The sequence below is a fragment of the Lissotriton vulgaris genome, unplaced genomic scaffold, assembly GCF_964263255.1.
Source record: "Lissotriton vulgaris unplaced genomic scaffold, aLisVul1.2 SCAFFOLD_2193, whole genome shotgun sequence".
Lineage (NCBI taxonomy): Eukaryota > Metazoa > Chordata > Amphibia > Caudata > Salamandridae > Lissotriton > Lissotriton vulgaris.
In genome coordinates, this window is record NW_028242153.1 from 307055 (window position 1) to 318776 (window position 11722).

The following is an 11722-nucleotide window of genomic DNA, read 5'->3' on the forward strand; positions in this document are numbered from 1 at the left end:
CCAGCCTCTCTCCCTCTAAAGCAGGTGCTGTAGCCTGCTCGAGCCCCTAGCCCCCTCCCTCTGACTGAAGAGAAACAATGTTTCAATTGACATTGTTTCTCTTCAGTCAGAGCCACGAGCCCGGAAAGAGGATGGGGTGGGGGCCCCCAGAGACAGCATTCCCCACAGGGCTCTGCTCCTCTGAGAAGTATCAGCTACTCCCACTTCCCACCAGTGCCAGTCTCTCACTCTGCCTCCAGCGCCCGGCCTCTCACACTGCCACCAGTGTCAGCCCCTCCCACTTCCCACCAGTGCCAACCCCTCACTCTGCCACCAGTGCCAGCCGCTCACACTGCCACCAGTGCCAGCCTCTCACACTACCACCAGTGTCAGCCCCTCCCACTTCCCACCAGTGCCAACCACTCACTCTGCCTCCAGTGCCAGCCGCTCACACTGCCACCAGTGCCAGCCTCTCACACTGCCACCAGTGCCAGCCTCTCACACTACCACCAGTGTCAGCCCCTCCCACTTCCCACCAGTGCCAACCACTCACTCTGCCACCAGTGCCAGCCTCTAACACTGCCACCAGTGCCAGCTGCTCACTCTGCACCAGTGCCAGCCTCACATTCCCACCATTGGCAGTCTCTCACTCTGCCACCAGTACCTGCCGCTCACTCTGCCACCAGTGCCTGCTGCTCACTCTGCCACCAGTGCCTGCGGCTCACTCTGCCACCAGTGCCTGCCGCTCACACTACCACCAGTGCCAGCCGCTCACACTACCACCAGTGCCAGCCGCTCACACTACCACCAGTGCCAGCCTCTCACATTAGCACCACTGTCAGCCCCTCCCACTTCCCACCAGTGCCAACCTCTCACACTGCCACCAGTGCCAGCCGCTCACTCTGCCACCAGTGCCAGCCGCTCACTCTGCCACCAGTGCCAGCCTCTCCCTCTGCCACCAGTGCCAGCTTCAGCCACTACCCACCAGTGCCAGCCACTCACACCTGTGGCAGCTGAGCTCTTCGACTATCCACTAGTGCCAGCTTCAGCCACTACCCACCAGTGCCGGCCTCTCACTCTGCCATCAGTGCCAGCTTTAGCCACTACCCACCAGTGCCAGCCGCTCACACTGCCACCTGTGGCAGCTGAGCTCTTCGACTATCCACCAGTGCCAGCTTCAGTCACTACCCACTTGTGCCAGCCTCACACTCTGCCACCAGTGACAGCCTCTTACACCACCAGTGCCAGCTGCTCACACTGCCCATGTTTGCTACACTCCTGCCCAGTGCCAGTTCCTGTACAGTGATGCCACCTATACCACACTGTGTACCAATGCCCAGCAGTGCCAGCTCCGTGCACTGCCCTCATGTGTAAGTCAGTCCCCCTCAGGTAGTTGATGGAAAGGTTTAGACTCCTTGGCCAGCACTAATATTTGTTCACTGTCTTGCAGCTTATCTTTTTTAGCCTACGTTTTCACATGAAATCCCCTTAACTCCGTGCCCAGAATGCATTTGAAAAGGTACAGTCAAAGCGCTATAGCTTAACCTCTTCGAGGCTATTGACAGAACCGTTCCGTCACGGCTCACGGGTGAGCTGTGCTCATGACGGAACGGTTCCGTCACGGCCCGGCCGCCGCGCCTGCGCTGCGCTGATTTCGCGCCTGCGCGGCACGTTTAATTGAGCGGGCGGGGCCGTGACGGAACCGTTCCGTCATGAGCACAGCTCACCCGCGAGCCGTGACGGAACGGTTATGTCACCCGCCCAGCTCACCCGCGCCCCCCCGGGACCGTTAGCGCTGCGGCGGAATAGCCGCCGCAGCGAAAGGGTTAAGATGCCTACTTCATTCTATAAACTTCTCACTACACAAAAGCCAAAGCAATTATCTCCATTAAGTAGGCACAATTAGGCACACGGCTGTGAAATTCATTGGGGCCTCTTCGCAAAGGTAAGTTTACACATGTACATTTACTCAGGGCACAAGTCCTAAAGAAAGAAGTGGGGGGGGTGCTGTCGTCACGACAGGAAGTGACGTCACAAAAGGTGGCTTGCACCATCAGACTCATTGCCTCTTCTCGCTCACCCCTTAGATGCGATTGCATCAGAGAAGCCAGGGCGTGAGCAGCGTTCTGAATGAGCTCCGATCTCGCCCCAGAGAGGCCAAAAAGTGAATGTGTGGCTTCATTTGCTCCAGTTATCTAGATCCCAGTAAAATAAGTGGGGGACGCCGTCCTCCCGCGTGGTACCCCGACTCGAGCCCTGCATTTACTCCTGTAAACCCCTGCACCTAGGTGTAAATCTAAGCCTTTTTGCCGTCCAGCATTTCCTTCTGTAGATTTACACCCAAGAGTAAACTTACATGTTTCCACCCACTAGTGGACTTTCCTTCAATAGGATTTATGAGTCTAAAATAACTACTAGTAACTTTTCACTCGTAGGTAGTGATTTCCACCACTGTAGTGACGATCTCCCTATGAGGAAGTATAGGGAAATTATTAAAGCTTATTTTTAATTAAAAAAGAAAAAATGAAAATATTGAAATATAAAATATAAATGTAAATTCATTTAGGATATTTATAATATATCTAGATGTAATAAAATAAAATGTTGCAGCTGGAGAGAGAGAGAGAGAAAGAGTGGAGCGAGACAGTGGAGAGAGAGAGAGAGACAGGAGAGAGAGACAGGAGAGAAAGAGAGAGTGGAGAGAGAGAGAGAGAGAGAGAGTGGAGAGAGAGAGAGAGAGAGACAGTGGAGAGAGAGAGAGAGACAGTGGAGAGAGAGAGAGAGACAGTGGAGAGAGAGAGAGAGACAGGAGAGAGAGAGAGAGACAGGAGAGAGAGAGAGAGAGAGTGGAGAGAGAGAGAGTGGAGAGAGAGAGAGAGTGGAGAGAGAGAGAGAGTGGAGAGAGAGAGAGAGAGTGGAGAGAGAGAGAGAGAGTGGAGAGAGAGAGAGAGAGAGAGAGAGAGAGAGTGGAGAGAGTGGAGAGAGAGAGAGAGAGAGAGAGAGTGGAGGGAGAGAGAGAGAGAGAGAGAGAGTGGAGAGAGAGAGAGAGAGAGAGTGGAGAGAGAGAGAGAGTGGAGAGAGAGAGAGAGTGGAGAGAGAGAGAGAGTGAGTGGAGAGAGAGAGGAGAGAGGGAGAGTGGAGAGAGGGAGAGTGGAGAGAGAGAGGAGAGAGGGAGAGTGGAGAGAGAGAGAGAGAGAAAGTGGAGAGAGAGTGGAGAGAGAGAGTGGGGAGAGAGAGAGAGAGAGAGAGAGAGAGTGGAGAGAGAGAGAGTGGAGAGAGAGAGAGAGAGAGAGTGGAGGGAGAGAGAGAGAGAGAGAGTGGAGAGAGAGAGAGTGAGTGGAGAGAGAGAGACAGTGGAGAGAGAGAGAGAGACAGTGGAGAGAGAGAGAGACAGTGGAGAGAGAGAGAGAGACAGTGGAGAGAGAGAGAGACAGTGGAGAGAGAGAGAGACAGTGGAGAGAGAGAGAGACAGTGGAGAGAGAGAGAGACAGTGGAGAGAGAGAGACAGTGGAGAGAGAGAGACAGTGGAGAGAGAGAGACAGTGGAGAGAGAGAGACAGTGGAGAGAGAGAGAGTGGAGGGAGAGAGAGAGAGAGAGAGAGAGTGGAGAGAGAGAGAGGGAGTGGAGAGAGAGAGTGAGTGGAGAGAGAGAGGAGAGAGGGAGAGTGGAGAGAGAGAGGGAGAGTGGAGAGAGAGAGGGAGAGTGGAGAGAGAGAGTGGAGAGAGAGAGAGAGAGAGAGAAAGTGGAGAGAGAGTGGAGAGAGAGAGGACAGTGGAGAGAGAGTAGGGAGAGAGACAGTGGAGAGAGAGTAGGGAGAGAGTGGAGAGAGAGAGAGAGAGAGAGAGTGGAGAGAGAGAGAGAGAGAGGAGAGAGAGAGAGAGTGGAGAGAGAGAGAGAGAGAGAGAGAGAGAGAGACAGTGGAGAGAGAGAGACAGTGGAGAGGGAGAGTGGAGAGAGAGACAGTGGAGAGAGAGACAGTGGAGAGAGAGACAGTGGAGAGAGAGACAGTGGAGAGAAAGTAGAGAGAGAGGAGAGAGGGAGAGTGGAGAGAGAGTGGAGAGAGAGAGAGAGAGTGGAGAGAGAGAGAGAGAGTGGAGAGAGAGAGAGAGTGGAGAGAGAGAGAGTGGAGAGAGAGAGAGTGGAGAGAGAGAGAGTGGAGAGAGAGACAGTGGAGAGAGAGACAGTGGAGAGAGAGACAGTGGAGAGAGAGACAGTGGAGACAGAGACAGTGGAGAGAGAGAGACAGTGGAGAGAGAGAGACAGTGGAGAGAGAGAGTGGAGAGAAAGAGAGAGAGTGGAGAGAGTGAGAGTGGAGAGAGAGACAGTGGAGAGAGAGACAGTGAGAGAGAGACAGTGGAGAGAGAGAGAGAGTGGAGAGAGAGTGGAGAGAGAGTGGAGAGAGAGAGAGAGTGGAGAGAGAGAGAGAGTGGAGAGAGAGTGGAGAGAGAGTGGAGAGAGAGAGAGTGGTGAGAGAGAGAGAGACAGTGGAGAGAGAGACAGTGGAGACAGACAGTGGAGAGAGAGAGAGTGGAGAGAGAGAGAGTGGAGAGAGAGAGAGAGTGGAGAGAGAGAGTGGAGAGAGAGAGAGAGAGTGGAGAGAGAGAGAGTGGAGAGAGAGAGAGAGTGGAGAGAGAGAGACAGTGAGAGAGAGAGACAGTGGAGAGAGAGAGAGTGGAGAGAGAGAGAGGAGAGAGAGAGAGAGAGAGTGTAGAGAGAGAGTGTAGAGAGAGAGAGAGTGTAGAGAGAGGAAAGTGGAGAGAGAGACAGTGGAGAGAGAGACAGTAGAGAGAGTGGAGAGAGAGAGAGAGAGAGAGTGGAGAGAGAGAGAGAGAGAGAGTGGAGAGAGAGAGAGAGAGAGAGTGGAGAGAGAGACAGTGGAGAGAGAGAGTGGAGAGAGAGAGAGAGTGGAGAGAGAGAGAGTGGTGAGAGAGAGAGAGACAGTGGAGAGAGAGACAGTGGAGACAGACAGTGGAGAGAGAGAGAGTGGAGAGAGAGAGAGTGGAGAGAGAGAGAGAGTGGAGAGAGAGAGTGGAGAGAGAGAGAGTGGAGAGAGAGAGTGGAGAGAGAGAGAGAGAGTGGAGAGAGAGAGAGTGGAGAGAGAGAGAGAGTGGAGAGAGAGAGACAGTGGAGAGAGAGAGAGTGGAGAGAGAGAGAGGAGAGAGAGAGAGAGTGGAGAGAGAGAGAGAGTGTAGAGAGAGAGAGAGAGAGTGTAGAGAGAGAGAGTGTAGAGAGAGAAAGTGGAGAGAGAGACAGTGGAGAGAGAGACAGTGGAGAGAGAGACAGTGGAGAGAGAGACAGTGGAGAGAGAGACAGTGGAGAGAGAGACAGTGGAGAGAGAGAGAGAGAGGAGAGAGAGAGAGAGTGGAGAGAGAGAGTGGAGAGAGAGAGAGTGGAGTGAGAGAGAGACAGTGGAGAGAGAGTAGAGAGAGAGAGGAGAGAGGGAGAGTGGAGAGAGTAGAGAGAGAGAGAGAGAGAGAGGAGAGAGAGTGGAGAGAGAGAGAGTGGAGAGAGAGAGAGGAGAGAGAGAGGAGAGAGGGAGAGTGGAGAGAGAGAAAGTGGAGAGAGAGACAGTGGAGAGAGAGACAGTGGAGAGAGAGACAGTGGAGAGAGAGACAGTGAGAGAGAGACAGTGGAGAGAGAGACAGTGGAGAGAGAGACAGTGGAGAGAGAGAGAGACAGTGGAGAGAGAGAGAGACAGTGGAGAGAGAGAGAGACAGTGGAGAGAGAGAGAGACAGTGGAGAGAGAGACAGTGGAGAGAGAGACAGGGAGAGAGAGAGAGTGGAGAGAGAGAGTGGAGAGAGAGAGTGGAGAGAGAGAGTGAGAGAGAGAGTGGAGAGAGAGAGAGAGTGGAGTGAGAGACAGTGGAGAGAGAGAGAGAGAGACAGTGGAGAGAGAGAGAGAGAGACAGTGGAGAGAGAGTAGAGAGAGAGAGGAGAGAGGGAGAGTGGAGAGAGAGTAGAGAGAGAGAGGAGAGAGGGAGAGTGGAGAGAGAGTGGAGAGAGGGAGAGTGGAGAGAGAGAGGAGAGAGGGAGAGTGGAGAGAGAGAGAGTGGAGAGAGAGAAAGTGGGGAGAGAGAGAGAGTGGAGAGAGAGGAGAGAGAGAGAGAGGAGAGAGAGTGGAGAGAGAGAGAGAGAGAGTGGAGAGAGAGAGAGAGTGGAGAGAGAGAGAGAGTGGAGAGAGAGAGAGAGTGGAGAGAGAGAGAGTGGGGAGAGAGAGACAGTGGAGAGAGAGTAGAGAGAGAGTGGAGAGAGAGTAGAGAGAGAGTGGAGAGAGAGAGAGTGGAGAGAGAGTAGAGAGAGAGTGGAGAGAGAGAGAGAGGTGGAGAGAGTGGAGAGAGAGAGAGTGGAGAGAGAGAGTGGAGAGAGAGAGTGGGACAGTGGAGAGAGTGGTGAGAGAGAGAGAGAGAGACAGTGGAGAGAGAGACAGTGGAGAGAGAGAGTGGAGAGAGAGAGTGGAGAGAGAGAGTGAGAGAGAGAGAGTGGAGTGAGAGACAGTGGAGAGAGAGAGAGAGAGAGAGACAGTGGAGAGAGAGAGAGAGAGACAGTGGAGAGAGAGTAGAGAGAGAGAGGAGAGAGGGAGAGTGGAGAGAGAGTAGAGAGAGAGAGGAGAGAGGGAGAGTGGAGAGAGAGTGGAGAGAGGGAGAGTGGAGAGAGAGAGGAGAGAGGGAGAGTGGAGAGAGAGTGGAGAGAGAGAAAGTGGGGAGAGAGAGAGAGTGGAGAGAGTGGAGAGAGAGAGAGAGTGGAGAGAGAGAGAGAGTGGAGAGAGAGAGAGTGGGGAGAGAGAGACAGTGGAGAGAGAGTAGAGAGAGAGTGGAGAGAGAGTGGAGAGAGAGAGAGAGTAGAGAGAGAGTGGAGAGAGAGAGAGTGGAGAGAGAGAGAGTGGAGTGAGAGAGAGTGGAGAGAGAGAGAGTGGAGAGAGAGAGTGGTGAGAGAGAGAGAGAGAGAGAGAGACAGTGGAGAGAGAGACAGTGGAGAGAGAGAGAGAGAAAGTGGAGAGAGAGAGGAGAGAGGAGAGTGGAGAGAGGGAGAGTGGAGAGAGAGTGGAGAGAGAGAGAGAGAGTGGAGAGAGAGAGAGAGAGAGTGGAGAGAGAGAGAGAGAGAGTGGAGAGAGAGAGAGAGAGAGAGTGGAGAGAGAGAGAGAGTGGAGAGAGAGAGAGAGAGAGACAGTGGAGAGAGAGAGAGAGAGAGACAGAGACAGTGGAGAGAGAGACAGTGGAGAGAGAGAGAAAGTGGAGAGAGAGAAAGTGGAGAGAGAGAGAGAGAGGGGAGAGAGAGGAGAGAGGGAGAGTGGAGAGAGAGAGAGTGGAGAGAGAGAGGAGAGAGGGAGAGTGGAGAGAGAGAGTGGAGACAGAGAGAGAGTGGAGACAGAGAGAGAGTGGAGACAGAGAGAGAGTGGAGACAGAGAGAGAGTGGAGAGAGAGAGAGAGTGGAGACAGAGAGAGAGTGGAGAGAGAGAGAGAGAGAGAGAGAGAGAGAGTGGAGAGAGAGAGAGAGAGAGAGAGAGAGAGAGAGTGGAGAGAAAGAGAGGAGAGAAAGAGAGGAGAGGAGGAGAGAGTGGAGAGAGAGAGAGAGTGGAGAGAGAGAGAGACAGTGGAGAGAGAGAGACAGTGGAGAGAGAGAGAGACAGTGGAGAGAGAGAAAGGAGATAGGACAGTGGAGAGAGCGTGTAGAGACAGTGGAGAGAGTGAGCAAGAGAGAGTGGAGAGAGGGCGAGAGTAGAGAGAGTGGAGAGAGAGAGGAGAGTGGAGAGAGAGAGGAGAGTGGAGAGAGAGAGTGGAGGGAGAGAGTGGAGGGAGAGAGTGGAGGGGGAGAGAGTGGAGGGGGAGAGAGTGGAGGGGGAGAGAGTGGAGGGGGAGAGAGTGTCGAGAGAGAGAGAGTGTCGAGAGAGAGAGTGTCGAGAGAGAGAGTGTCGAGAGAGAGAGTGTCGAGAGAGAGAGTGTCGAGAGAGAGAGTGTCGAGAGAGAGAGTGTCGAGAGAGAGAGTGTCGAGAGAGAGTGGAGAGAGAGAGGGTGTCGAGAGAGAGGGTGTCGAGAGAGAGGGTGTCGAGAGAGAGGGTGTCGAGAGAGAGGTGTCGAGAGAGAGGGTGTCGAGAGAGAGTGGAGAGAGAGAGTGGAGAGAGAGAGTGGAGAGAGAGAGTGGAGAGAGAGAGTGGAGAGAGAGAGTGGAGAGAGAGAGTGGAGAGAGAGAGTGGAGAGAGAGTGGAGAGAGAGTGACAGTGGAGAGAGAGAGACAGTGGAGAGAGAGAGAGAGAGAGAGTGGAGAGATAGAGAGTAGAGAGAGAGACAGTGGAGAGAGAGTAGAGAGAGAGAGACAGTGGAGAGAGAGTAGAGAGAGAGAGAAAAGGGAGAGAGGGTGAGAGAGTGCAGAGAGCAGAGGGGGGCAGTGGAGGGTGACAGTGGAGAGAGAGAGTGGAGAGAGAGAGAGAGAAAGTGGAGAGAGAGACAGTGGACAGAGTTGAGAGAGAGAGAGAGTAGAGACTGACTCGGAGACTGAATACTGACTGACCGTGAGACTGACTGGCTGAGAAACTTACAGAGAGAGAGACTGATTGAGGTGAGACTGACTGATTGAGAGTGAGACTGACTGACAGAGAGAGAGGAGACTGACTGACTGACTGACTGAGGTAGAGAGATACTAACTGACATAGAGAGAGATTGACTGTCAGAGAGAGAGACTGACAGAGACATTGAGAGAGAGATTTACAGAGAGAGGGTCTGACAGAGAGAGACGGACTAAGAGAGAGACTGACTGACTGAGAGTGACTGATTGAGAGAGAGACTGACCGAGAGAGAGACTGGGACTCTGACAGAGAGAGAGACTGACAGAGAGAGCGAGAGAGAGCGCAAGAGACTAGCTGACTAAGAGAAAGAGACTTGCTGACAGAGAGAGAGACTGGATGACAGAGAGAGAGACTGACGTACTGAGAGAAACTGACAGAGAGAGACTGAATGACTGAATGACAGAAAGGGAGAGACTGACTGACAGAAAGGGAGAGACTGGCTGACAGAGAGACTGACAGAAAGAGAGAGATAGAGAGACTGAAAGAGAGAAAGAGAGACTGGCAGAGAGAGAGAGAGACTAAGAGAGAGACTGACAGACAGAGGGACTGACAGGGAGAGAGACTGACAGAGAGAGGGACTGACTAAGAGAGAATGACAGAGAGAGAGAGACCGACTGACTGACAGACTGACTGACTGAAAGAGAGAGACTGACTGAAAGAGAGAGACTGAATGACAGAGAGAGACTGAATGACTGAGAGAGACTGAGAGAGAGAGACTGACTGACTGAGAGAGAGAGACTGACTGACTGAGAGAGAGAGACTGACTAAGAGAGAGCGACTGACTGACTAAGAGAGAGAGACTGACTGGCAGATAGAGAGACTGACAGAGAGAGAGAGAGGCCGACTGACTGAGAGACTGACTGACTAAGAGACTGACTGACTGAGAGAGACTGACTGACAGAGAGTATGAATGACAGAGAGATATAGACTGACTGACAGAAAGAGAGAGAGAGAGACTGTGATGGAATTGGGGTCACAGTGTGTATGGAGCTATGCAATGCCTCTTAAGATTGCTATTGTCTACTAATACAAATGTATTATCAAAATGAGCTCTTTGTAGTTACATCTGCTTTTGAAATACTGCATTGTCGCTTTGTCTAATGTTTTAAAACGGAAACGAGAAGGAGCAGTGGATGCACTTTTGTCAAAACTGAAGGATGAGTGGGCCCGACGTTCTATATCATGACAGGAGTCTGCAACAGGAAACACACCTAAAATTGGGCAAACTTCCCTGGCGTACTGATGGCAGGGACCCTGAAACGAATGGACCACCACCTACGATAGCCTACTGGCAGACTAAGCCCAACCTTTGACTCCACCATCCAGTGTTACTTATAACGGCTGGATTGGTGACAGTGGCGTAACAATTGCCCGCACCCGCTGCAGTATGGCGGGTCGCTGGCCTGAGAGCGCTAGACTGTCACGGAGAATGGGAGGGGGTCCCCCTCCACGTAATTTGCAGAGGGACCCCCTCAAGTTTCGTTACGCCACAGCGCAGTACATGCACACCTTGTACTCCTAGGCAACAACATCTCAAGTAGTCACAGCATCTGAACCAGACCGGAAGCAAACATATACTCCTGGCGCTGGCAGTAGTTGAATGGCGTGGCCTGGCCACCTACTTTTGACATAGCTCTAGAACACACACACACATATCGTACTCTTCGGTGGCCTCTCGAGTGGGAGCACCGGGCAATGCAGCCTGGTCAAACCCTAGAACCAGTTCTATGGTACACGAACCTTGCTTGTATTCCTGGGCAGCCTCTTAGACTGTTGTGTTGCCCGATTCCACCCCTTCCCCACCACTATAGCAGCACACATACCTTGTGCTCCTCGGCAGCTTCTCGAATGGGGAGCACCCTGTGCTGCTTGTGATCACGTGACACGCTGCAGACCACACAGATGGGCTCCTGGTCGTCTTCACAGAAGAGTTTCAGTTTCTCTTCGTGTTCTCTGCACAGATTCGCCTCCTGGGGGGTCGCGCTCGGTACCTGATGCTGTTTAAGGATTTCCACCACGTTCGCCAGGTGCCTGTTGGGTCGGAGGGTTTTACTGTGAGATATTTCCCTGCACTGAGGACAGGGGAAGTCTGTCTGCAGCCCCTCCCAGCACCGAGTGATACAGGACAGACAGAAGGTGTGTCCACAGTCCACAGACACGGGGTCCGTGAAATATCCCAGACAGATGGAGCACGTGGTCTCCTCCATAAGGCTACGCAGCTGGTCTGCTGTAGCCATGTCGTCCGTCCGGAATAGGTACACGAGAAGTTAAGTTTCGTTTCTGCTTGATTTGAGAAAGGGGAGTGTCTGTCTCTCCTTCCTTATACACCCTCCAACTTTCATTGGCTATTGCACCAAAACAGAACTGCCCGTACCCGCGTGGCTGATCTGGGAGTGTCTGCAGCATAACAGGTGAGCTGAGATCGAGTGCAGCAGAGCTGGTGTCGGTCTCTCACCTGACACTGTTTGCAGCAGAGCAGGGGCGGTCCGCATCTGAGCTGGGAATGAACGAATCTGCACTCGAGGTGTCTGTCTGCAGAGAATGACAGTTTTCTTAAATGGGAAATCAATAAAGCACTGACAATGCCAATAGGTTTGGCTTATAACCAGTGCTTTAAATGGGAAAAATAATTGCAGGTACTTATTAAAATAAGCTAAAGGTGAAGTGAGGGGGCGGGGCTAAGGGCAAGAAATGATGATACTAAACAACTTCTATATTAGTTGCAGCACATACCAAAACCCATAAGAAATGTGTTTATTTAAACAAAGCAGGTTAACTCATTACCCAAAATGAAAGAGAAATGTGAGAATATGTTAACATTTCCTTTTTTTGCAATAGTTGCACCTTCTTAATGTCATATGGTTAATTGCTGTCTAGCAATTCTGTTTAACACAATACTATATTTTTGAGCACGCGAGTAGAAAGAAACTGAAAATACCCACACGTCGAACCAAAGCTCTTATGGCACCAAGCAAATGAAGCAACTCATCATGACCCTCTGCAGAAGATATCTCTTGTCTCTTCCATCGATCTATCATTCATCCTTTCATCCTACCATTTACCTGCTGATGTCCACCATTTAACCTTTTCATTCTATCCTCAGTCTATTCAGCCTTTCCTTCCGTTTTTCACCATTCCGTCTATCCACCCTTCATATCCAAACCTATCCATCTCCAAACCTAT

At 52.1% G+C, this 11722-nt stretch overlaps 1 protein-coding gene across 1 annotated transcript in view; it reads right to left on the reverse strand.

The window, feature by feature from the left end:
* Positions 1-10776, reverse strand: part of LOC147669038 (E3 ubiquitin-protein ligase TRIM39-like) — a 231119-nt gene extending 220343 nt beyond the window's left edge. The window contains exon 1 of the mRNA XM_086948268.1: positions 10363-10776. Within this exon, the coding sequence (XP_086804394.1) occupies positions 10363-10776 (414 nt within the window). The remainder of the gene's footprint in view (positions 1-10362) is intronic.
* Positions 10777-11722: the final 946 nt, after the last annotated feature.